Source organism: Geotrypetes seraphini, chromosome 4 (assembly GCF_902459505.1).
Source record: "Geotrypetes seraphini chromosome 4, aGeoSer1.1, whole genome shotgun sequence".
NCBI lineage: Eukaryota > Metazoa > Chordata > Amphibia > Gymnophiona > Dermophiidae > Geotrypetes > Geotrypetes seraphini.
Window position 1 is genome coordinate 82,005,517 of NC_047087.1, and position 27,871 is coordinate 82,033,387.

General features: G+C 41.0%; 1 protein-coding gene across 2 annotated transcripts in view; it reads left to right on the forward strand.

The window, feature by feature from the left end:
• LOC117359264 (roundabout homolog 1) overlaps positions 1–27,871 on the forward strand; it is a 613,895-nt gene that overhangs the window by 110,161 nt on the left and 475,863 nt on the right. For both annotated transcript variants that reach the window (XM_033941733.1, XM_033941732.1), the window contains exon 2: positions 3,214–3,540. In XM_033941733.1, the coding sequence (XP_033797624.1) occupies positions 3,214–3,540 (327 nt within the window). The remainder of the gene's footprint in view (positions 1–3,213; positions 3,541–27,871) is intronic.

Consider the following 27,871-nt stretch of genomic DNA (forward strand, 5'->3'; position numbering starts at 1 on the left):
CACCTATACATTACATTACATTACATTACATTAGGGATTTCTATTCCGCCATTACCTTGCGGTTCAAGGCGGATTACAAAAGGTTAATTTAAAAAAGACAGAATTACAATGATTAGCCAGAGAGGTAAGTTGTAGATCTTAAGAGCATTTAGAGGTCTTGTTGTTATTGCTGTTTCAGGAATTTCTTGAAAAGTGTGGTTTTTATTTCTTTTCTGAACGTCCTATAGTCTGGGGTGGTCATCAGAAGGTTGGAGATCTGGTTGTCCAGCCTTGCGGCTTGAGTGGCTAGGAGGCCGTCGTGTAGTTTTGTTCTTTTTACTTCTTTGATTGGGGGGGGTATGAATGGGGAGTGCGTTTTTCTGTGTCTGGTACTGGGTGCTTGGATGAGGCGATTGTTCAGGTATGATGGGCTGTCTCCGTGTAGGGTTTTAAATAGTATGCAGTAGAATTTAAATTGGATTCTTTCCTGGATTGGGAGCCAATGTGAGTTGATGAAGGCTTCAGTGATGTGGTCGTGTTTTCTCAATGAGTAGATGAGTCTCAAAGCTGTATTTTGGATTGTTTGGAGTTGTTTAATCATGGTTACAGGGCAAGGAAGGAAGAGGATGTTGCAGTAGTCCAATATACCTAGTATTAGGGATTGTACTATAAGTTGGAATTGTGTTCTTTCAAAGAATTTTCGGACTTGTCTCAGGTTTCTCATGATTGCGAATGATTTTTGAATTGTTTTATTTATTTGCGGTTGCATTGTGCAGCATCTGTCTATGGTCATGCCTAGTAGTTTTATGGTGGTTTGGATGGGATATTTGGTTGCGTTTATGTCTAGGATGGTTGTGGTTTGGATCTTGTCATTTTCTAGGAGGATGTTATATTAGCAGAAGGCCTGGAAAATACTGGGAAGATGATTTCAGAACTTTCTACGATTTCTTCAGATAATATACATGGGCCTACATCTATTTCAGCAAGATAACTAATGCCAAGTAGTACTTTTGGGGATTTGGGGCTCAGAAAGGATTGGAACCAATGTAGTGCTGTATCATGGATCTTGATAGAGACCTTCAAGATCCTGAGGGGCATCGAAAAGGTTGACAAGGACAGATTTTTCAATTTGAAAGAAACCACAAGAACAAGGGGTCACTCGATGAAATTGAAGGGGGACAGGTTTAGAACAAACGCAAGGAAATTCTTTTTCACACAGAGGGTGGTGGACACATGGAACACCCTTCCGGAGGCCGTGATAAGAAATAGCACAGTACAGGGTTTCAAGGAAGACCTGGATAGGTTCCTGGAGGACAAAGGGATTGAGGGGTACAGATAAGAGCAGTGGAAGGTTTAGAGATAAGTGTAGAGGTAGGTATAAAATTAGTCAGGGACCGCTGCTCAGGCAATATGCATGATGGGCCGCCGCGTGAGCGGACCGCTGGGCTGGATGGACCTCTGGTCTGCCCCGGCGGAGGCGACTACTTATGTACTTATAACAAGATGTTTCTCTTAAGATGTTTTTGATCTAGTGTCTAGGATGGATAAAAGCTTACAAGAAAGAGAATCTTGTTAAATTTAGTACGTTTACTGAAGAGACGGTGCTTAAAGTTGAAGATCAAGATTTAACATTAACTCAGTTACATAACAACATAAAATCAGATTTCTATACTGCAAAACCATGTAGTTCAATGCGGTTTACAAAAAATTAGTTAATAAACAAAATATGTAGGATCAAAGAATTAAGTATACATTTTTTTAAAAAAGATAAGTTTTTAATTTTCTTCTGAAATGAAAATAAGAGTGTGATATGAGAAGAAGATGAGGAAAAACTTTGTCATAAAAGGCTGCTTGAAAAGAAAGTGTATGATCGTGGTATTTCTTACTTTTACAACCCTTAACAGGGTGAGATCTTCTGTTATTTCTCTGAGAAGTTATGCAAAATATATTAGCCAAGTATGAAGGGACCTGACAGAAGGCAACTTTGTAATATAAACAGCCCGACTTGAAGATCACAGGAGCCTCCACAGGGAGCCAGTGCAATTCCTGATAGAAGGGGGAGGGGGTCACGTGGTCAGTTGGGTAAAGAAACAGAGAAAATTGATAATCAGACTCTTCAATGTCAATCTGTTTTGGCAACTGATGATTCATTTGCAATTGGAGGCTCAGGAGAATAATGCCAGAGCTACTAATTTAAGATTTTTGAATTTTCCTATTACTCATTTGCTCTCTCCTCTTGAAATGCTTAAAAAAATATTTTAAGGAGATATTTATTGCTTTTGAAGAGATGGGAATTAAGAATACTTAGGGCTCCTTTTACAAAGGTGCGCTAGTGGATTTAGCACACGCTAGCTGCTACCGCCTCCTTTTAAGTTGGCGGTAGTTTTTCGGCTAGCGCACCCTCATAAAAGATATTTCTAAGAAAGTGAAATTACAGAAAAGTGAAGTTGAAGTAGATGTGTTAAGTTCTCTAGATAGTCTGGATTTGTCTAATTTTTTGGGAATCTTCACAGGATAATACTGTGAAAAGAGAAATGCTGCTGATCTGGAAAAAAAAGATGTTGATCATGAAAACTTTTCCTATTAAAAAATATATCTTTTTAAAGTTGGCAGCCAATACCTATATTTCCAGATGTTTCTAGACCTACTCAAATGAGGCATAAGGCCTTCCTATAACCAAAGCCCAAGACTTTAGAGATGGGAAGCACTTTCTTTTTAAAATTTCCCTGTAAGTGTCTGGTAACAATCCGGAATAATTCTTACATTTGTTTGGATCCTACTCATCTAGAAAGTTTTCTTCACAGTAAAGCACCTTAAAATATTTACTTGATTGTTTATTTATTTATTTTTTTTGGGGGGTGGGGGGAGGGATTAATAAAAGAAAATATGTTTTGTTCTGGAAATGTAAATTATACTTTTTCTTTTCATTTGGGAATTGTTTTTCATTCAACTCGTTCTCCATAATGTGAGCTAGAATGCTAAATGAGTTTGTTGAATATTTCTGATTCTGTATAAGATTTTCTTGCAATTACTTTGAATGTTATTCGTAATATTATAAGAAAGTTCAAGAAAAAAAAGAAAACTGATAAGGGCACCTCATAAATAGTGAGATCTTGATCTTGATTTGTGAATATAACCTAGGAATATGATTTGTGTGCCTTGTCACCAGCACACTAATTGCTTACTTTACTTTATATAGATTAACAATAGTTACATTTGTAAACTGTCTTTTAGGTTCTCGTCTTCGTCAAGAGGATTTCCCACCACGAATTGTAGAACACCCTTCAGATCTCATTGTGTCGAAAGGAGAGCCAGCAACGTTGAACTGTAAAGCAGAAGGAAGGCCGTCGCCAACAATTGAATGGTACAAGGGGGGAGAACGAGTAGAAACTGACAAAGATGACTCTCGCTCCCACCGGATGCTTCTGCCCAGTGGATCGTTATTTTTTTTGCGTATCGTGCATGGACGTAAGAGCAGGCCTGATGAGGGAGTCTATGTTTGTGTTGCAAGGAATTATCTTGGAGAGGCTGTGAGCCATAACGCATCGCTGGAGGTAGCTAGTAAGTAGAGAATTTGCACTGCTTATATTTTGCTTGTTGAAACTGAAAATAATTTGCCACCATCTTGTCAGTAAAGACCTAAAATTTGGTTTGGAGTCAGATTATATGTATAACTTTTTTCCTGAGCAAGTTGTGATAAGATTGCTTCTATGTTACAGTGTAGTTATTCTAACTTGTCTGAGGTTCTTTATTTTGATTAATGCACATTTAAAATGTGGTCATTGGGAATGGTTGAACACAAGTACTGTTGATATGAAATCTAATTCATCACTATCACTGCATTGTGGAATGCTAGATGGCTCTTAATTTCATGCTATATGTACAATTTCATCTTGAGATTATCTGAAATTTATGAGTCACAGGAACATATGCTTAACCAAGGCTATGCTTATAGAACACTTTGCTGATGTATTCTGCATGCCATACAGCAGCACTGGGAGCTGTTTGACTAGGTTAAAGAATCTGGATTAGATATTTTGTCATCTCATTAGTTCAAGCATTTGTAACTCATTGAGGAGACTAGCCTGAATAGGTATGCGTGACGCACAAATAAAAGATTAGATTAGAAAACATGCTTTTAAGTCTCTACTTTGGTATCTTTATAATCTATGGGTTCCTTGTATTAAGGCGTGCTAACCAATTTAGCTTGCGCTGAAGATTAGCGCATGCTAAATGCTAAGACATCCATTATATCCTACGGGTGCCTTAACATTTAGGCCTTCTTTTACTAAGGTGTGTGCGCTAAACGCTAATGCGTGCATGTTAGTCTACGGATGTGTTAATGTTTAGCGTGCGCTAATTCGATTAGCGTGCACTAATCGGTTAGCGCACCTTAGTAAAAGAGGGGGCTAACGTGTGCTAAATCGGTTAGCACGCCTTAATAAATGGACCCCTTTATTTCTTAATATTTTCTGTTAATATAATTATTGCAATTGTAATTCTATCTTTTTTTGTGACTATAGGATCTTCCAGATAAAACAATTATTATGGCTCCTCTATCAAGTAACTGATATGATGTTTAATAAGTCCTCTTTTCAGTGTGCTCTAGAATCTCTATTGAAATACTGTTTCCATGCCATTGTAGAGTACAGCAGAGCTGATGACATTTTTTTGCTCATTCAGTTGAGCTGGGTACTACAATCCAATAATACTAGTTCAGAAATGTTTGAAAAGATTAAAATGTAATTCACTGGCGGTATCATTCAGTTCAAAATATTTTTTTAGTCAATTCATTTTTTTTGGAAGAAGTACACAAAGATAAACACACCTGGCAAAGTTCTTTATTTAGGCTTCAACTCCCTCCCCCATAATGAAGTCCAATATTAGAAATGTAATTGATCATACAATATATGGGACATTCTCTTACTGCATTATATAGCTGGAAAGCCAATGGGTACTTTTTCTCCCACTAATATTTTCCAAATAAAAGCACATGTATGCCTTTTTGAAGCATCATTGAGAAAAAAAAAATAGTACCTGCATGAGCTTACACCTTTTGGCGAGTTGAATGTTTTTTGGCTAAAATATGCAGGCTTTGAAAATGCAAAAAGTATGTGCATTGTTTCAATCACAGTCCCAGTGCCTCCCCAGAAACTTGCTCCAGCAAATGGGGATAAAGGACCTGCTGAATAAACTACATGCACCTCTACTAAACACCAGGAGAGCAGTTTTCACACAGCAAATTTATGGGGTCAAATCCTCTGAAAATTACCTGTTTAGAAAGGTAGATCACATTCTGTAATTATAAATGGTTAACATAATCATAATGGTTTACCAATATTAGCAAACTCAGGACCTTCTGAATTTTAATCCCACTTTTTAAATTAAAAACATTCAATTCCATGGCCTTTAGATAGAAATACCCTTCCATTTGATCTAGTGTTCATGCCTTTTGGTTTATCCTTCACTATGCATAGGTATATACCGTATTTTACATTCCATAAGACACACTTTTTTCACCCAAAAGTGGGTGAAAATTTCGGTGCACCTTATGCAGTGAAGATACAATTTTTACCAACTCCAGTGCCTTTTTAAAATGACCCCCCCCCCAAATTGTGTTTGTAGCTAGCCAGCCCGCAGCAGAGGCACCGTTGCATCCCCAACCGCTCGCGCTCTTTACAGACACTGTGCGAGATCTGAGAGAAAGCAGCTTGTAGGGAGATGGCTCGTACCAAGCAAACTGCCCTTAAGTCCACTGGTGGTAAGGCACCGAGGAAGCAACTGGCCATGAAAACCACGAGGAAGAGTTCCCCCTCTATTGGCGGGGTCAAGAAACCACATCGTTACAGGCCAGATACAGTAGCCCTATGTGAAATCAGGCGTTACCAGAAGTCCACTGAGCTGCAGATTCGCAAACTTCCCTTCCAGTGTCTGCTCTGTGAAATTGCTCAGGACTCCACCATGATGGGTAACTCACTCATTATTTAAACCAGAGAAAAAAAAAAATCTCCTCTTCCTGTTATTAGTAGTTATAAATGTTTAGATTTTTTTTTTCAAATGGGGGCTATGGGAGAATAAGTTACCTAAATATATGGCTGCAAACTTTGGGAGTGGGAGGCTGTTGGGGGGGAGGATAAGAGGAGGTGGAATGAGGACAGAATTAGGTATTGATAAGATTTTGGGATTTTTTTTCCCATTTTCATTTGTGTGTGTTTTTAATATAAATGCAAGGACATAAAGCATTAATGTGCCGCTTCTGAATGGCTCACGAAACTGATGGCAGCCATTCAGAAGTGGCGCAGGCCCAAGCAGGAACACAGAAAGCACTCCGCTGGACCACCAGGCTATAAGGCACATTTTAAAAGGTACGACGGCTGGGTGTAGATCAGTTGGAACAAATTGATTTTGATTTAACTGGTTTTTTGGAGGACTCTCAAGATAGAATTCAAACTAGATCTACCCTATTGGTAACATGTGCAAGAGAAATTGATAAATCTTTAATAATGAAAGCTTATTTTCAGAATAAGCAAGTGAAATTTTGTGGTGATAATGTATTGATCTTTCCAGATGTGGCCCAAGCCACGCAATTGAGGAGAAAAGCTTTTTTAGCTTTGAAATCAAGAGTGTTGGATTTGGGAGCCACCTTTTATTTAAAATTTCCTTGTAAATGCTTAATTACATTTAAAGATATTGAATATGTATATTGGGACTCGATTCAGTTGGAACAATTTTTACAACTTAATGAAGTTAGGTAGACATCACGTGAATTAATATTTGGAGTTTAAAATATTGATGCACCATTAATGTTGATCCTTGATCAAGGATTATATTTATATTGATTGATTTCTTTAGATTATTAGGATACTTTCTCCCATTAATGTGGACTTGAGGAATTAGTGAGATGTCTAATGTTAGTAATAGTTATGTTTTATTTGTGATTTTCCTTTCTTTAATATTATCTGTAAATGATAATGATGAAAACTTGATAAATAAAAAAAAATAAAAAAAAAGGTACGACGGTTGGCAAGGGGCGCATTTTAAAAGATATGACGGGCGGGGGGGAATTTTAAAAGGTACAACAGGGAGATTAAAAAAGATACGGGGCTGGGGGGGCTATCTGGCTGCCTTGGGGCTTGCTGTCTGGCTGGCTTGGGGCTGGCTTGCTGGCTGCCACTACACCTGTCTACTATTAGATGTGTCCACCACTAGACGTGCCCTGTACCCTGTCCAGGCCTACCACTAGACTACCAGAGGGGAGACAGGGTACAGGTCACACCATTTGGTTCAGAATTTTTTTTCTTGGTTTTTCCTCCTCTACAGGTGGATGTGTCTTATGGTCAGGTGCGTCTTATAGAGTGAAAAATACGGTATATCTATAAGTTCTCTTTTTCACATTTGTAGTTTACAAAATCTCCAACACCCTCCCCCCAGAAGGCCAATTATACCACTCAAATTACCTAGCCCCATTCTTCCCCTTCTCAGTTTCCATAACGTCCTAATCACTCTCCCCACCAGGAAACTGTGTTTTTTTCAAGGCCATCTCTTCTCTATCATCATATGGCAGATCCTGCCCCAAAGGTTCTCTTGATAATCTACTCAATATGGTTTCAGCAGGGGCCACAAATTTGAAACTGACATCTGATCTGATGAATTTTAATTTTGCCAGTCTTAACAGTAGACCTAGAAAGTGTAGTACTTAAATGAGTGAGATTGTTGGGGAAGGCTGGGTCTAATGAGGCATAAAGCCAGAAAGAGAGTAACAGTCCTGAATACTGAATAACAACATGGGGGAATGCTGCAAGCACATGCACGCATACATGCACACACCCTACTAAAGTTATATTACTAAACATACGCACGCATACATGTACTACCAAAGTTATATTGCTAAAGTGTGTAGTACTTTACAAAACTATAAAATATTGTGCACAGAATATTTAAAATTGAGGATACATTGAAACTCTTAGTTCAGTGTGCAGCAGCGGCAAAGAAAGCAAATAGAATGTTAAGGGATACTAGGAAAGGAACGGAGAGCTAAAATAACAATGTTATACTCGTATTGCTTATGTATTGCTCCATGGTACAAATACACCTTGTATACTTTTGCTGCATCTCAGAAAATATACAGTGGAATTAAAAAAGGTAAAGAGAAGGGCAACAAAAATGATAAAAGGGATAGGATAAGCAACGTAAAATTGGTTTCACTTATTTGGGATCTTGCCCCAGGTATTTGTCACCTGGGTTGGCAACTGTTAGAGATAGGATAATGGGCTGGATGGACCTTTGGTCCCAGTAAGGCAACTCTTATGACTGGAGTTTCCTTTCAACTGAAAGAGACTTACCTCATGTGTATTTATTCTACGTAGGTATTTAAATTTTTTTTATCATATCTCCCCTCTCATGCCTTTCCTCCAAAGTATACACAGTGAGATGTTTAAGTCTGTCCCCTTACGCCTTATGACGTAGACCACCAACCATTTTAGTTACCTTCCTCTGGACCGACTCCATCCTCTTTATATCATTATGACGGTGCAGTCTCCAAAATTGCACATAGTATTCTAAATGAGGTCTCACCAGAGTATTATACCTCCTTTTTCCTACTGGTCATTCCTCTCCCTATGCACCAAAGCATCCTTGTAGCTTTAGTCATCACCTTTTCAGCCTTTTTGGTTACTATCGCACCCAAGTCCCGCTCCTCTTTTGTGTTATGAATTACATGTGCAAATTGGGTGTGCATCCAATTTGCATGTACAATTTAATTGAGTAATGAGCCAATTAGCGCAGATAATTGTGCCATAGCAATCAATTTCTGGTGCTAATTGGCTTCAGTTTAAATTTACATACACAAATTTAGAAGCTAGGACCCATGTGTAAATTTTACGTGTGGTTCCAAAAAAGGGAGCAGGGTCAGGAAAAGTTCATGGATGGATTAGGGCATTATAGAATAGTATAGTAACATAGAAACAGAAAATGACAGCAGATATAGACCTGAATGGTCAATCCAGTCTGCCCATTAGTTATACACATTATAAATTCATGATTAAATTAACTTGTCTATTTTCTTTGATATTTCTGAGCTATAGACCATAAAGTCCACCTGGTACTCTTAGGTTCCAATTGTTGGAGTTGCAATTTAAGCTCACTCCAGCTTATCCAACCATCCCATTGTTCACAGGATACCTACTGGAGAGTCTGGCCAGTAATGTCCTTATGTTCCAAGTTACCAGAGTTCCCACTGAAGCCCTCCCTAGCCCATCCTACACCGAATCATCATATATGGGACACTGACTGTGCAAGTCTCCCAGTACCAGCCTTAGTTCTTTAATTTATACCATTCATTTTCTAATTAGAGATCCTCTGTGTTTATCCCATGCCTTTTTTAATTCCACCACCATTTTCTTCTCCACCACTTCCCTTGGGAGGGCATTCCAGGCATCTATCACCCTCTCCATGTAAAATAATTTCCTAACATTACTCCTAAGTCTTTCTCCCCTCAACCTCAATTTTGGCCTTCTAGTTCTACTATTTCCCTTCTCTGGATAAGATTTGGTTCTATATTAATACCTTTCATGCATTTAAACTTCTGTATCATATCTCCCCTGTCCCTCCTCTCCTCTAGAGTATGCATATTTAGGTCTTCTATTCTCTTCTCATACTTCTTTAGGCTTAAACTCCTTGCCATTTTTATCACCATCCTCTGGACTGCTTCAAGTCTTTTTTATATTCTTCACCAGAAACAGCCTCCAAAACTGAACACAATACTCCAAGTGTGGCCCATCAAAGACAGGGGCATCAACACCTCCCTTCTTCTACTGGTTATTTCTCTTTCTATACAGCCTAGTATCCTTCTGGTTACAGCCACTGCCTTATCACACTGTTTTGACATCTTCAGATCATCAGGCACTGATCAACCCAAGGTCACTCTCTCTGTTCATGCATATCAGCCTCTCTCCCTTGAATTTCTACCCCCCAAATGCATCACTCTGCACTTCTTCACATTTAATTTTAGTTGCTAGATGTTAGACCATTGTTCCAACTTTTACGCATCCTTTTCATGCTTTCCATTCCCTCCAGGGTGTCCACTGTGCTACAAATCTTGGTATCATCCACAAAAAGGTTAACCTTACCTTCTAACCATTTGGCAATGCCATTCACAAATGTATTGAACAGCATCGGTCCCAGTACTGATCCTTGAGGCACTCCTTTCCCTCCTCTCAGCAAATTCAATTAACCACCACCCTCTGGCATATGTCCGTCAACCAGTTTCTAAGGATTTATTGAACAAATCTTTAATAATGGGAATCTGCACCTAATTTGGGCGCAAGGATTTCCACCAGGTTTCAGTTGGGGTAAATAGTTGTGCCTAAAGTTAGTCACAGGTCCCAATGTAAGAGATATTCTATAAACAGCACCTAGCGCTATTTTTTTCAGCACTAATTCTTTTTAGTTGCCATTTATATAATTTAGTCCTTAATGTGTGCCTGTTACCACATACATGCTAAAATTATTTTATAAAATCTACCACCTCACAAAGAGTTGGACTTCTCACAGCTGAGCTAACAGGTGTTAAATTTTCTTCCTCTACAATAGTGGCCATACAGTGAGGAGGCAAGGATGCCTCAGGCAAGACAGCTTTCAGATATTAGTGTCTTGATAATGATTTAAGCCCCCACCCCCTCCCATAAACATTTATACATATAATATTTGCTGTAAAGCTGCAAGCATCTCAGCTGTAATAACAAGGGAAATGCTAACTGGCTTGAAGTTGTCAGCTTCAGAAGCATTAGCAAGTTATAACGCTAATAAAAACAGCTCTTCTTGTACAAACACCGTCGGTTCTTATTTTTCCAGTGTCTTCTAGTCTGGTGTGAGATTATGCCTACTTTCTTATTTGAAATGGCAGAAAAGTGGTTTTACTCAAGCAAACATTTGTTTAAATGTAAGAAAAAATTTATCTACTTTATAAATACAGTTTTGATAGTTATATGTGTTCTGGAGAGAACTAGAAATCTCAACCCTTTTAGAGGACAACATGAAAGTTGTAATGCAAGAGAAGTCATGACTGTCGCTTGTGAAGAAGAGACCAATTTGGTTCTGAAAACTCATCTTTTTGTTGGCGCTTTTCTCCCCCAAAATATTGGTGCTGTGACCTAGGCCCTCTTTTACTAAGGTGCGCTAACTGATTAGCGCACGCTAATCAAATTAGCGCACACTAAACACTAAAGCGTCCATAGACTAACATTAACTATCGTTAGCATTTAGTGCGAGCTAATCGGTTAGCGCACCTTAGTAAAAGAGGGGCTAGTGACTGAGAGAGCAAGCTCTGGGCACTGCCTTGTAGAAACCATGAATGTTATTTCTGGGGTAGGCTTTGGCTCCCTGGATTGTGTCAGGTCAGAAGTTCAATGGTGGCAGTTGCATGATGGTCTTTGGAGTGAGTCCCGACCATTACTCGTTATTGACATCTGAAGATGATCAGAATTTTTGGTTCCCAGCCAAAAACCATCCATACAATGTCTTGAATAAGAGATGGTTCTGAAACTAGGGGAAAGCCCCAGATGGTTGCAAATTATGTCTTTACCGTAAGTTTTACCAGAGATGTGATCCTGGTGGATTCATAAAATATATGTGTTCATTATAAAATTAAGGTAGATGCCAGTTCCAATCGAGCTAGATGGAGTGAAGAGAAACAACCTTATTTTTGCATTGTTTTACTCCAACCTATAAAAACCTATTCCTTGACAACAAGAGGCCTACCTTTCTGTGGATAAAAATTAAGAAATGTCTTCACTCTGACAATTTATGGGCTGTGGACCAAATACATGTGCACAGGGCATTTTTTTATTTAATTAAATTTAATTCTAGACTTATTTATTTGATATGAATCATAAAGAAAGATTAATTTGTCTGTGATCTCCTGTCCTGTTCTATCACCAAGGACTGGTGGATATTGGTTAGCAGACTTCTTAACTAGAAGCAGTAACTCTGAGATTGATTTGAGAGTCCTGATTTTTCTGTGTCCAACACAATGCATTGTGGGACCTGCAGTCCTACATCAATATACAGTAGAAGGATGAAAATCACAATAATTTTAAGGATAGATGTTTCCCAGTATGACTGTCTTAAATAACCCATAGTAGATTGAAGTTGCGTCAACAGTGCCTGGGTGAAAGACTTGATGCTATAGATCAGGGGTGTCCAATGTCGGTCCTCAAGGGCCGTAGTCCAGTCGGGTTTTCTGGATTTCCCCAATGAATATGCATGAGATCTATTTGCATGCACTGCTTTCAATGCATATTCATTGAGGAAATCCTGAAAACCCGACTGGATTGCGGCCCTCGAGGACCAACATTGGACACCCCTGCTATAGATGGTGAGTACTGTGGAGACATCTTTTTGCAGTCAGTAGGGCAAAGGGGTACCTCAACATTAAGGCCTTGGAGTGTTAATTCTGTTGAGTGAACTCCTTAATGAATAAGATGTTAAACCAAGCCAAAAAGTTTTATGACTACTAATTCAAAGTTGTCACAAGCTACAACACCACGAAATTTGCTGAAACCCAACAGAAACTACAATTTCATAAGTTGAGACTTATCTGGGAATTAGAGTCCAAACCGGCTCTCTTCGAACCTCAGAATGTGCCGTGTGGTAGCTTAACGCGCATGAGCAGACATCTTCACAGGTTCTTTAATTATTTTAATTTTTATCTTTTTATCATGTCATTATCAGCACCATCTTATATTTTTATATGTTTTTTATGTAATTTACTTATCTTCTCTGTTGCTGATTCGTTTTTTCAAAGGGCTGGAAGGGGTGGAAAAGGTTTGAAAAAACTAATCAGCAACAGCAACAGAGAAAGATAAGTAAATTGCATATAAAAACATAATAAGATGGTGATGATAATGTTATGATAAAAAGATAAAAATGAAAATAATTAAAGAACCTGTGAAGATGTCTGCTCATGCGCATTAAGCTACCACACGGCACATTCTGAGGTTCGAAGAGAGTCGGTTTGGACTCTAATTCCCAGATAAGACTCAACTTATAAAATTGTAGTTTCTGTTGGGTTTCAGCAAATTTCATAAGATGTCAAAAACCAGCATCTTGTCTATCCTGAGGACTTCAGAGTTCATGATCACTTTAAACAACTAAGTGGTTGCTAATCATGTGATCATATAGAATTTCTAATAAAAGAGACAGATGGATTTTCCCTTACAGAAAAACCCAAATCAAAACAAAAAAAAAACCTCCAAATAACCTGGTTTTAGGAAGCTATCTTGTTCAAATTGTTTCCTTTCTCAAAATCTGCAGAGCAGTTTATATAAGAAAGTTAATACCATTGTAGAATTATAAATAGCTTACTGGCATGAAATCCTGTTACATACTCTGGAGCAATGTCCTGGGTGTATGGCATATGTTGTTCCTTTGCCAAGGTGCCCATAGGGCTTCCATTTGCAATTCTCTGCAAATACAAGTTGCGGTTCATAGACAACAACGCGGAAGACAAAGGCACGCGCCGACAACTGAGCGCAAGACGGAGGCGCGCGCCAAAGAAAATTACTGTTTTTAGGGGCTCCGACGGGGGTTTTTGTTGGGGAGCACCCCCAGTTTACTTAATACAAATTGTGCCGGCATTGTGGGGGGTTTGGGGGGTTGTAACCCCCCACATTTTACTGTAAACTTAACTTTTTCCCTAAAAACAGTAATTTTCTTTGGCGCGCGCCTCCGCGCTGCGCTCAATTGTCTGCTCGCGCCTTTGTCCCGACGCGCTTTTGACCCGACACCACAAGTTGCTGTCTAAACATGGTCCCAATGGATGATAACGCATTCATATAGCTATCTTTTCAGGAAATTGCAACCATTGCCTAGTTTAAATGTTGAGACGGACAATCATGTGACACAAGGTTCACTGTGTAAATTGATGCCTATTGATTATAGCAGATTTCACAGACGTTTAATTTAAGCAATGCCCCTTGACCCTCGCCCTTTCCCAGTTGCAATATATGCTTCTGTCTACGTCATCTGTGAAGCGGTTCATAGTCAGCATATGGCAGTTCTCCTCCTGTTTAATCTGTTTCCTCTTGAGAACGAAGAATTCCCTTCAGACCAGCTAGACATCTGCTGGTGCTCTCTGCCCAATGAAACTGCCTGTAGGGATAATGACACGTTGTCTTTTATTAAAAGACATGAATCCAAAGACTAGCTATGGTTTTTGCTTGATTAATCAAAAGATTCCATATATATGAAACTCCTATAGAAAGTCGGCTCGTGTGTAGCTGTTGCAGCATTCTCGCTGAATACTTGGAAACCCCACGTTATCACTGCTTTGTTGTTTTGACAAAGTTAACATGTCAATCTTTCAGATTTTTAAGCACCAGCATGCTGTTCGATGATCAAAGAAAACAGCTTGGCAGTAGGCAGGTGGTACTGTGGGGCTCGTGTGGATAAAAGCAGATGGATTGGTCAAATCCTTGCTTTACCCTGGATCTTTGGTAACCCTTCTATTGTTGCCATGAAAACAATAGACTGCTTCTTAATATTCATTGGCAGGGTTTTCTCTATAGAAACATTCTTTAGATATAACGTGGTCTATAGTTATTACCACATGTAATTTAGGTGGTAAAATTATCAGTGTGTGTGGGTTCTGACAAAGCTCTATTGCTATTTTCCTCCAAATTTCTATGGCATAAAAATATGTACATTGTGAAACAACAGGCAGGCTGTTAGATGCATTGAGGGAAGATAATTTTTTTTTCATACAGCCAATTTGCATGGGCAAATCACTTAATACCTCACCCAGAGGACCTTTTGGATTTATAGTCTAGTGGGAAGACTAAATAAATACAGGACGATAACTTGATTCATTGTTGAAAGAAATTATAGATCTCCTTATGCATGTGCAACCACCTATGAGCCAGGTTCTTTCTTGTTTTAATTTGAATTTTTTCATGTGGGTTTTATTGTATACAATATATTTAGTTAATAAGGGACCGTTTTACTAAGCTGGGTTGAGCATGTGTTAGATGTTAGGACGTACCTCTGATGAACTTGAAACAGCCAGTGTGACAAAATCTATGCTTGCCTAACATAGTGACATGGGTATGACAGAGCAGAACCTCTCCTAATTTCGAGTACTTAGTGGTTCCAGGGCAGAACCGAGGCATGGCTGCTGGTGACCGTTCAGAGGTCAGTATTGCATACTGTCATAACTGCTGATTATTATTGCTGCATTTTCTGCCACCTCAAGAAGCAGCAAAAAGTGCAAATATGCTTCCAGCAGTATGGCATCATGGCTATGGATCTTAAAGTAGGGACTGTCATTCCTCCCTCTCTCAATCTGAACTCCCAGTTAGAGAATGATACGGGGCCAAATTTGTCCCCATCCCCGCAGGAACTCAATTTCCTCGTTCTATCCACATGAGTTTTCTCGCTGTCCCTGTGCCTGCCCCATTCCTGTAAGCTCTGCCTTAACTGCACAAGCCTCAAACACTTATGATTTTAAAGTGTTTGAGGCTTGTGCAGATGAGGACAGAGCTTGCAGGAATGGGGTAGGGACATGAAAAGAACTCGCCGGGATGGGATGGGAAAATGAGGTCTCACAGAGACGGAGAAAAATTTGTCCCTGTGTCATTCTCTATTCCCTGTGTCAGCACTCCCCAAAGATTTCCTTCCCCTAAATAGAAAGTATAACAGTAGCCATACTCTTTGACCTCCTTTAAAAGCAAGGTGACCCTTCTCCTATCCACCCAGAACCCATGAGAGGACTTTACTGGAGGCCATCTCTGGTGGCCTAGTGGGGCAGTCTTTTGGGTTCTGACAATAAAATGGCTACCATCACCCCTGGTAGTAGTCTCGTGGTAACACAGCTAGGGGTTAAGATGGCTATTTTGTTGCATGGAGACAGATGGGACAGAAATGGGGGACTGCTACCACTTCTGCCCATTAGACTACAAGGGATCACATCTGGGTCCTGGAGGTGTTGGGGGAACTGAGAGGTTGAGGGTTGGGGAATGGCTATTTTGACACATGTAGGTAGAACTTAGATGGGGATGGGGCTTATCAGGAATATCAAACTGGGGTGAGATGGATGGGATGAGATGGAGAAGTCAAGAAGGATGAGATCGGTGGGATTGGGAAGGGGGATCATATGTGGTGGTAGAGCAGGGCTGGCTAAACCAGGTGAGGCCCTAGCCCAGGGCACTTGCGATAAAGGGTGCCAAAATCCCAGTCTGGCATTAATCCATCTTAGACTAGACTAGGATTTTGGCACCCTATCTTAACAGTGCCCTGAGCCAGATCCTTACCTGGGCCAGTAGGAGGGGAGATACTGGATCACAGATGGGGTAGGTGGGGGTGAGGCGAAATACCAAATTACAGGGATGGTGGTGGGATGCCAATGCAAAAGTTGATTCAGGACACTACAGTCCTTATAGCCAGCCCTGGGTGGTATTGGGGTATATTGCTGCCTTGGAAAGCTGATTATTTAGTGGTATACCTATAGTCACAGGTAATGTGGGTGCTCCCATGCTAATTGGATCTGCATGTTATATGGTATCTGCCCTATGCAGTAAGTGCAGGGCAGGTGTTGGATATGGCCCCTGCTTTTACTGCACAGACTTTGCACTTACCATGCATGACAAGTTTAAAATCTTATTGAACCTTAGTAAACGTGTGGTATAAAAGATTAAAAAAATAAAATAAAATGTAAAATGAATGTCCTAAAATCAGGAAAAAAGGTCAGATGAATCAAAAAACTTTTTTTTTCTTGTGTACATATTTACAGTAGACTTCCAATGGGATATGATACAGCGACGGTGGCTAGATTTTTACTAATTTTTTGTGAACACTTTTTACTGTTCACAAAATATGAAACTATTGAAAACCATTTGCACAATATCAAAAATTGACACTACTTCTATATTCCAACTTATTAATTAAATTCACTTCTTAAATAATTGGATTTAATAGTATAACTGTTGACTTTTAATCACATTACATTAATTAGCTTCTAATGGAGACAAGCCTCCGACTTAGGAGAACATGTTTCCCATCACTGGCTATTACCCCACCTCCCTACCAATATAGATAAATCAAATTTTTAATTCTCTATTTTTTAAAAAACTACATTACATTAATTTTTATAAATAAATAATTCTAATAATTCTAAACACTATGCCTCCTCTTTTATTAATTTGAATCCTTAAAAGCTTATTAAATTTAAACTACAAAAACTATTTTGGTATGGGATATATATTACTGGAAATAAATCAGCATACCATTTTTGAAACTCAGGACCAACTCATATCAGACCGTATATATTCACTGGCATGCAAATGGAACAAATGTCTATCCACTCTCATCTCTAATTCTCCCTCCTACCAAACTTTCAGGAAGTCAATCAAAACATCTCTTTGACAAATATCTCTGACTCCCGCCCTCCTTGTAACTCTACTTTTAACTATGCCTTGTACCTCCCACCTTCCTGCACCTCCCACCTACCTGCCTCCTCCCTACCTGCACCTCCTACCTACCTGCACCCGACTTCCTAAGCAACACCGATTGACTTGTTTATAACCTCTCTATCTCCTTCTTGCTTGCTCCCGACTTGCTAAGTTATATTGATTGATTGACTTATTTGTAAATTTCGCTGTAGATGTACAGTCTCTTGTCATGTAAACTACTCTGAACTATTCTGGTACTGCGGTATACAAAAATAAAGTTATTAGAAATGTAGTCCTCAGCTCCTCAGTACTACTGTCGTATGGAGCCAGAGCCCACAGCACTAAAAACGCATACGAGCTTTGTCATATTTTTACTGGCAAATTTTTTATGGATGTCAGGGTTTTTTTTTCCTTTGTTGTTTTTACTAGTTGTCTATAAACTTGACAGCTGGCAAGCCTGCTTTTATTCCATCTATTTTACAAGTCTTTCTTAAAGTAGTCCCTAGTGAAAAAAATAGGAACCCACAGAATACTTTAAAAAAAAATACTGTTAATTGCAAATAACTCCCCTCCTTATCACAGTCACACTAGCGTTTTTAGTGGCGGCCACCGCCGTAGCAGCTCTGATGCTCATAGAATTCCTATGTTACCACCGTGGCTGGCACTAAAAACGTTCGTACAGCTTTGTAAAGGAGGGGTAAAATCATTTGATATGAGAAAAATATATAATTAGATTAAGATGCAGTATTCTACATCTTTCTGTTCATTAAACAGAAACAAATACAAGTTTTAAAATTTGAATAAAGAAAATGACAAAAGAAAAATAGGAAATCATAACTTCCCCAAATCCAAAGCAAGTTGCCTTGTTTTTAAATCTAGTTTTGCAATTGGTTTGATAAAGAGATCACTGCAAAGTATTCTAAGATATTCAGTTCCATGGTATGATGTATGCCTAGTAAAAGGCGAGTGTGTGGCATAGTGGATTAGAACTACAGCCTCTGCATCCTGAGGTTGTGGGTTTAAATCCCACGCTGCTCTTTGTGACCTTGGGCAAGTCACTTAATCCCCTATTGCCCCAGGTATATCACATAGAGTGTGAGCCTACTGGTACAGATAGGTTAAAATGCTTGTGTACCTGAATGTAAACCACTTAGGCTATAAGTGATATATAAATACTAAAAATAAATAAATACTGTAAAAGGTTTGTTTGTAGACATAGAATTATCTGATTGCAACAAAGTGATTGCAACAATAAAAAATTGTCCTTCCAAAGCAATGATTGCACCTCTGCAGAATTGTTCAAGCTGAGTGTTCTGATATGGGTGATATATGATAAATTATTTGGGTTCCTATACTGTAGCTTATGTATATCTTCTAATTTACCTGTATAGGATCCCACCTCTAGCATCCTTTGTTAGAGGTTAATACCTCTCTACTATGAGAGGACAGAGTATAGGAGGGACTAAACAATTTTGTTCTAATAAATTCCCTTAGCAGTGACTAAAATGGTAGAATATAATGGATTGGCCCAAGTTTCATGAGGACACCGAGAAAATGTGCATTTGTAAGGATGTTTTTAAAGTTTTTAATGTATGTTAATGTATGCTAAATTGATTAACATGGGCTACTGTTAAGTAGAAGCTGACCAAATTTTGATTATGACGGCATAGAGACCAGCCTGAAATTTCACTTAGGCCATGTTTCAGTTTTGGCCAAAAATTCAGGTGCATTTTTGGCTAAAACTGAACTCCCCCCCTCGCCATATCTGGGCCTACTTGTGACCTAACTAGGGAAGAAGTGATCCCCAGTCACTCTTGCCTTGCTGTGAAGACTGCTTGAGGTCTCTGCAGCCATTTTGAGACTGGAGCCTACACCAGCTCCAGTCTCAAAATGGTTGCCATAACTTGACCCCGCCCCAGCCCAGGCCCGTCCCTGCCTCCTTGTAGCCTTGCCTCTAAACCCTCCACCCCCAGCACAGCAACGCTTTCTCCAGCCCCCACCTGAACCACCCCGGAGTCAGGTATGGCTTTTGTGAATCTTTCCTGTCCCCAGTACCTCCTCTGGTGCTACAATTTAAAAACTTTGGGCTGCTGGCAGCGTTGGTGATGTGATCCTTCTGACATCGGCCTGCTCTGGAAGCCTTCACTCTGCCACGCTTCCTGTTCCAGCTTAGGCATGCTGAGTGTGATTTTATAATGTTAGGCACACTGTATAGAATCGCGCTTAGTGCTGCCTAAGCAGGCTTATGCTTGCTAAGTTTATGCCAGGGTTTTCTTCATCTAAGTTAGGCACCTAATGGTGCCTAACTTAAAAACACGCCCACAATCTGCCTCTAGCCACACCCACTTTCAAGTAGGCGCTTTGGACTAGGGGCCTACTTTTTGCAGAATAGTGTTTTTTGAGTTAGATGCCTAATTTTTAATTAAAACCATTTATGAGGTGTTAATACCAAGACGTACTGATGTAGGTGCCTAACTTTAGACAGATTATATAGAATTTACCAGCAAATTCTTCCATGCTAACAGCAACCTGGGTAATGAATTAATGCCAATATTACTTCACAGCTTGCGATGGAATATGCTGGGCACATACTCAGTTTTTGCTGTGTTAGATTTGCGACTACCGTACACTAATTTTCTGTGTTAAGCTGCAATAATTGCAAGATGTAATGCACTTTAGTAAAAAAAAGCTCCATAGTTTTTGAAACCTCTGGTAAATACTTACAACTGAAGTAGCCTCATGTGTTAAACTGTTTGTTATTTAATGAAACCCAGGCAATTTCCAGTTACTCAAGAAATAGCCAAAGCTGCATAAAAAATTCTTTCACTCAAATATTTCAAATAAAATAAATTTAATATGCATTTTAAATTAAGAATATATTACAGTTACCACAACTGTAGCTCAGGAGAAGTTTTTTTATAATGTCCAATCACACACAGGTCCAGGACAGATGACTTCAGGCAAACAGGTGTTTATTTTTCTCTTCTTTCTTTCTTGCGTGGGCTAGCATTTGATTGCAGTTCTTGTTGATCCCTACTACTCTATCTATTAACAAATCAATAAAGGAAAACACTAACTACTCCCCAAGATTCCACTTTAAACTAACTATATAAAAGAATAGATAATTGAGATAGCCCTAAACTATACCCACCCACAATCAACTAATATTTCAATAAACCTCTTATAACCCCAAAACACAAGTGCATGTCACCTGGGTTAAAACTTGAAAAAAAACCCAAACATTGAATAAATGTTTCAGAAATACTATTATTACTATACAAATTACTCCAAACAGGATACAATATTCTAACCAAAACTAAATTATTACTGTTCTTCAATAAATTCAAAATTTACCTAAAAAAAACACAGACAACTTCCAACACACAGCTGTCTACAGAGAAAACCCACCCAAACTCAACTGCTCTCCTTGGCAGTTTAGAATACTAGCCACGTCTGACTTCCTGGAGAGAGAGAGCTGTGCTGTTCAGAATTCCAAAAGTGACATGTACAGCTCTGAATTTTTAAAGGTACAGAAATATTTTTTATAACCTTGGTTACATTAATTTGGGGGGGGGGGGATGACAGTCGTCCTCTTTTCTGTTGAAAGAGAGAAATAAAAAAAAACACTAGGTACATGGGAGCCCGAGACTGAGTGTCAAGGGCGAAATATAATGCGGGGCTGGAGCGCCTCCACGTGGCGCATCGGTGGGCGGTCGGGGGGGCGGAAAAGTAAAAAAAAAAAAAAAAATTATAAAAGGAATTTAACTCGAGGTCTGATTGGCTGGGGTAAGGAAAAAGACGGATTTCGAATTTGATTGGTCGGGAATCGACGTGCTCTCGAGGAGAGGGCATAAAAGGGGGTGGACCGTGGAGGACTCAACCGTTTGGGTCCTCCAGGGCGTTTTTCCCTCCCACCCTCCCTTTGTTTTCCTGTTATCTGATGTAGCTCGGGGGCGGATCTCCCAAGCTACTTGGTCATTGGGGCTCATCGGGTGATGAGCGGTGGGCCGGCGTGGTGCCGTGCCTGGGGGGGGTCAGGTGACCCGGATAAAGGGGCATGAGGGACATGCCACCCCTCTGACCCTTGTTGTAGTGGCAGGGTCGAGGGCACAGAAAGTTTGTTTTTGGTAGCTCGGGGAGAGCTCTTGTTATGTTCAATTAAAGTTGTAATGAAATTATAATATGTTATTTTAATATTAATAAACTGAGCTGCGGCTAATTACCAAATGCAGAGTTGGTGTGTTCTTGTTGAATTGGTAGGATGAGGGTCAGGGGATCCAGTGTAAAGGTTAGGGGGAACAGTGGAGCTCGTCCAGATCCCGACATTATTGGGAAGCAGCCCTTTCCACTTCCAAACATGTTTTCCTCCTCTGTTTACAATCACATTTGAATATCAGATGAATGTATGCAGGCAGTAATGCGTCCAGGAGGTTTTCATATTTCATGTGTGATGATATCCTGCTATTGTTTATGGCAATCAAAGGCATGACTAAATCCTGGCATCTGGGACCTATTTGCTAATTTCCTTTCTTGCTGTTATGTATAGGCCCATATAGTATGTAAACCATTGTCTATTATCTCTTAATACCAATGGGGTGTCCTGAATTTCTGGATTACCTAAGGGGCAGGAAATGCAGAGGCCACAGTGGCACTTTGTGCTTCTTTTTATAGTGGTCTGTTTTGAATGAAGCTCTGTGCTTTGGTGCATTCAAGCTGCATAAAGAGAATTCTTTTGTGCCGCATCCACCTCTGGCAGTGGCCCCACAGCTACAGCCAGTGTGCCAACTGGACCTTTGCAGGAGATTTAAGCTCCCTTTTCTTACCGTCGGGAAAGGGTGCTTAATTAAATAGAGGATCTTGTCATGCTTGTCTGCCCAAGATGCTGCAGCTCATAGAAGGAAGAGGACAAGAGCTGTCTTCGATGAGGATTAATCCTTCAAAGGAGTCATACTCTGTGACTGGCACTGGAAATATACCAAACAGAGTGGGCAGGAATAACTGGGCTGGCTGGATAAAGCAGTCGGTCACCTTCTGCCATCATCTTCTACGTTGAATAAGAGTTCATCTCAACCTCAGGAATAGACCTAGCGTAGAGCAACGAATTGACAACTGGGGAAGCCCAGTTCAAATTCTGCAGCTGCTTCTTGTGATCTTAGGAAAACCACTTAATGCTTGTTTCAGGTACAAACTTACCCCTCCTTTTACAAAGCTGAGCTAGCGGCTGCTGCTGCGATTAACTTCCCTGAAGCCCACAGAGATTTATTTTAATAATTTATATTACAAATTATTCAGGTACTCAGCCATTTTTCCCTAACTGTCCTGGCGGGCTCCCACTCTGTCTAATGTACTTGGGGCAATGGGGATTAAGTGACTTGCCCAGGGTCATAAGGAGCAGTGCAGGATTTGAACCCATAACCTCAGAGTACCGAGGCTGTTGCTTTAACTACTGCACCACACACTCCCACGTGGCAGCTGCTAAAAGGAAGGGGGTAGATTGTTAGCCCTACAGGGACTGGAGAAATAATTAGTGGACTTGACTGTAACTCACCTTGAAATATCACTTTAAAGATGTGAGCTAAATCTCTATAAATTGGGAAGAGGACTTTCCTGAGTGCTGCTGTTTTGGTGTAAAATAGTTCAGTCTTCTCTCCCTTTCCTATCCCTGCTAACTGTATCTAGTAGAGGTCTGTGGTTTTTCAAATTCATTCTTTTCATAACCTGCCTTGTGCTTTTTAAAGCAAACCCCAAAACTGGGTTCACAGGATTTCACTTAATTGTTTTAATAAGGGGAGAAGATAGTTAGACAAAAGAACCAACCCCGTGGTTCAAAGAGAGACAGGCCATGAAAGTGCAATTTAAATTGGCTAATCATATCAGCTTTACTAACATCATCAGTCGTCTCCCAACACTGTATAAATCATCAATGTGTATGGTTTTTCAAACTGTTTTAACTGTGACCACCAGTTTGTTTTGCACGATTGAAACAGTTGCCTTGACTTATTCAGCCTTTGGAGATTTTTTTTTTTTTTTTTTTTTTTTGGGGGGGGTCCAACCTCCCATTTCCTGCTTCATTTGTCCCTTGAAGAAGGAGTTCTTAAACAGGGCACTCTGTTGGACTAAGCAGAGAAATACACTTATCCATCTGTTAGCAGCAGACCTGTGATAATACTGTTTGTAAAATTATTTAGTTTCACAAGACTCACAGTTCAGATAATTTGGAAAAACAACATAAGCATTTATGATTTCTATGCTACTGGTTGTTAATAGAACTGGTATGATTAGCCAGTTTAAAGTAGCACATTCATGGCCTCTTGCTCTTTGAACCACATGTCTAGTACGTTTGACTGAATATCTTCTCCCCTTATTAAAATAATTAAGCAATATCCAGTGAACCCAGCTTTGGGCTTGTCTTTTGTAGAGAGCTGCACGGGAACGGGGATGACGGGAATCCCGCGGGACCCGCGGGGATCCCGCGGGTTCCCCCTTTGGGTCACGGGGATCCCGTGGGGACGCCCCCTAGGGTCGCGGGGATCCCATGGGGACGCCCCCTAGGGTCGCGGGGATCCCGTGGGGACGCCTCCGAGGGTCGCGGGGTTCCTGCGGGGTTGGATCGCAGTGCACTGCATTCGAGCCGCGAGAGTAGTCTTCTCCTCCTTACCTGCACTGTCGCAGCACACAGCCGACCGGAAGTCTTCCCGATGTCAGCGCTGACGTCGGAGGGAGGGCTTAAGCAAAGCCCTCCCTTCCTCCGACGTCAGCGCTGACATCAGGAAGACTTCCGGTCGGCTGTGTGCGGCAGGGCAGGTAGGAAGAAGGCAATGGCGAACGAAAGAGGGGGGAGGGGGCGGTCCGCCCCGAAGAATGTGCACAGCTGGTCAGGTCCCCCGATCGACCGACAACAGGCCCGGCCGACAAACCTCCCTGCCCTGTAGCCGCGAATCTAAATTACCTCTTACAGCAGCTTCAATACTCCAGCTGCTGTAAGAAGGTAATTTAGATTCGCGGCTACAGGACAGGGAGATTTGTCCGACCGGGCCTATTCTGTTGTCAGTCGGGTGCAAAAGCGCCACAAAGGTGGAGGCAGGGAGGGAGGAAAGGTGGAATGGAGAAGAAAAGACGCTTAAGGGGGGAGAAGGCCGCTGAAAGCACTGGGGAAGACAAAGGGGTGGAGAAGGACGCTGAAAGGACATGGGGTAAACGGGAGGAGGGGGGGAAGGATGCTGAAAGCACATGTGGAAGACAGAGGGGGGTGAAGGACCCTGAAAGCACTGGGGAAGACAAAGGGGTGGAGAATGCCACTGAAAGGACATGGGGAAAACGGGTGGAGAAGGCCACTGAAAGGAAATGGGGAAAACGGGGGGAGAAGGCTGCTGAAAGGATATGGGGAAGACAGAGGGGGGAGAAGGCCGCTGAAAGGACATGGGGAAGACAGAGGGGGGAGAAGGCCGCTGAAAGGACATGGGGAAGGCAGAGGGGGGAGAAGGATGCTGCCTGACAGGACATGGGGAAGATGGTGGGGGAGAAGGACACTGGAAGGAAATGGGGAAGAGGGAATGGGGAGAAGACCCTGGCAGGGAAGAAGACAGAGGTGCCAGACTATGGGGGGAGTGGAAGGAAAAAGATGGGTGCCAGACCAATTTGGGATGGGGGAGAAAGGGAGAGGCACAGTAACAGAGCAAATGGAAGACACAGAGAGAAGAGAGGCAGTGGATGGAAGGAATTGAATGAGAATATGAAGAAAGCAGAAACCAGGCAACAAAGGTAGGAAAAAAATTCTTTTTTTTTTTTTTTTGCTTAAGGATAAAGTAGTATATTAGTTGTGTTGATAAAAATTTATAAACATTAGAGGCTCTGGTAGAAACCCGTTTACAAAGTATGTATTCTTCCCAATTAATATTTCCAAATTAATAAAGTCTTTTTGCTTATTTTTAAATGGGTTTCTACCAGAGCCTTTAATTCAGTAGCATAATTAAATGAAATAACTATTTCTGTAGTTTATAGGGACGGGCGGGGACGTAGGGGATTCCTCGCGGGGACGTAGGGGATTCCTCGCGGGGACGGGCGGGGATGGAGGGATTCCTCGCGGGGACGGGTGGGGACGGAGGGATTCCTCGCGGGGACGGGTGGGGACGGGTGGGAGTCCTCACGGGGACGGGTGGGGACGGGTGGGACTTTGGCGGGGACGGGTGGGATTTCTGTCCCCGCGCAACTCTCTAGTCTTTTGTGGTATATTTGCACTAGGTGCTTTCCCCTTGAGAGTTTTCACTGTTTTGAATAATTTAGGGTTACCAGATATAACTTTAGTAAAATCCGGACCCTCTGGACTCATCCCCAGGCCCGCCCAGTTCCACCCTAGCCCCAGTCCCTCCTCCCCTCCCCCGACTGCCTCCTGTCTGATGTAATTTCGAGGAAGCTTTTCAAAACCCGAACAAAGTGCCGGGATTTGAACAGCCGTCCGGACTCCCGGACATGTCCTCGAAAAGAAAGACATGTCCAGAGAAATCCTGACGTCTGGTAACCCTAGAATAATTTTGTGGATCCTCGGAAGAAGCTGCAGTGGGAATTGAACCCAGTTCCCCAGGTTCTCAGCCTACTGCTCTAACCATGGGAGGGACTTAGGTGGGGCTTCCATGTATGTAGGCAACTTAGAATTCTGTAAATGATGTGCTTCCCTGCTGCTTAAGTGCTTGCATCTAAGCCAGCTCTAGGGCTGGTGCAGCTGCGGGTTGAATTAAGCCCATACCAGGTTATGCTAGTATTCTACAATGTTTTATAAAGTACACACACACAGAAATAACTTCATAAGGTATAACATCCTTCTAGTACAAAGATATATGAATACTGCAGTGGCCTCAGAACCACTGCAGGTTCAATTTCCACTGTGGCTCCTTTTGAGTCTGGGCAAGTCACTATGTTTCCACAGGTGCAATATAAGTAGCTGTATATAATAAGGAAACTAGGGCTGCCAAGGGGAAGAAAGATGCTACACATGGGGGGAGAGAGAGGACGAATTGTTGGGGTGGAGGACAGGAAGGGAGAGATGAAACAAAGAGGTAGAAAGGGGTAAGAGGGAGAAATCCCTGAATATGGTGGAGGAGAGGGAGACATACATGGAGAAGAGAGAGGGAGAAATGCTGGATATAGAGTGGATGGCAAGGAGAGATGGTACATGGGGAGAGAGAAAGAAATGTTACACATGATAATGGAGGGGAGGAAGGGAAAGATGCTGCATGGAGGGGAACAGAGAGGTTTCACCCAGGGCACAAGGCAGGGAGAGAATGAGAGAGATGATTGACAGTGGGAAAGAAACAAATGCTGGATATGACAGTGGAAGGTAGAAACAAATAATTTTATTTTCTATTTTGTGATTACAATATGTCAGATTTGAAATGTGTATTCTGCCAGAGCTGGTGTTAGACAGCAAGCATAAGCTAGGACCTAACAGAGAGGAAGATACTCAAAACTTAACGTTGCCTTTAAGACTGTCGCTAAACCGGTTTCAGCCAGTTTAGCGTGCATGTATTTTTGTGGTGGATTATCAAACCCACTTACTGTAGTCCTTTCTGAGCTTCCTAGCAGTCTCCGATTCTGCCATGGAAATGGGCTAATCAGTATTTAAATGAGCATTCCGGTCGACTCTTCATCATAGCCGAGTGATTCTCCAAGCACAGCATTGGCTTTTGGTGATCAGAAATCAGTGACTGGGCCTGGGGTGCTGGTACTGAGCCAGCATTGTGAAAAGTGCGTCTCCTGGGCAAGTGTTTTGACTGTGGCTAATGAATCAACAAAAAAATTATAGTAGTTGTATATGCCCTGTGTCTTATGTGTTTCTGGCTGTGGCTCACGATAAAATTGACATTAAAAACAAATGACAAGATTTACATGAATTATAGTAGTTGAAAACAAAGCAGTTTCCATTAGTGCTGCCCGATCTAGGGAAAAAAGTTTTGATTCGATTTGGCTTACTGAATTGATTTTTTTTTAAATTCAATTTTCCTACCCAATCGGGTTTATTTTATTTATTTTTTTTTAACGTCCTGGCGGGTATGTTTTGTAGCCTTTCCACTCACCCACCCCGCTTTTCCCTTTCTAACCTTATGCCAATTCTGTGTTGTAAACACTTCAAATAAAAAAAGACTTTTCCTTTCTCTGGGGAAGATTCTCAAAACTTTGATGTAAAAACGGATGGGCAGCTGCTGCGGCCGTTATTGTACTGATTTAAGAATGACTTGCCTTTTTGAAAAAACAACGCATGCAAATGTGATTGCCGGAGAGTAGTGAAGGTTCAACTAAATTTACTTGAGATGAGTTGCTGGTAATAGCAATTGGCACTTGCGCAGAATACACCACGAAAGAGGAGTAAATGTGCGCGTGTGCTGGGAAAAGCAATACCGTAAGCTAGTGCTGCCCGATTCACAATTCAAATCGATTCACTGATCCATTTCAGGTGA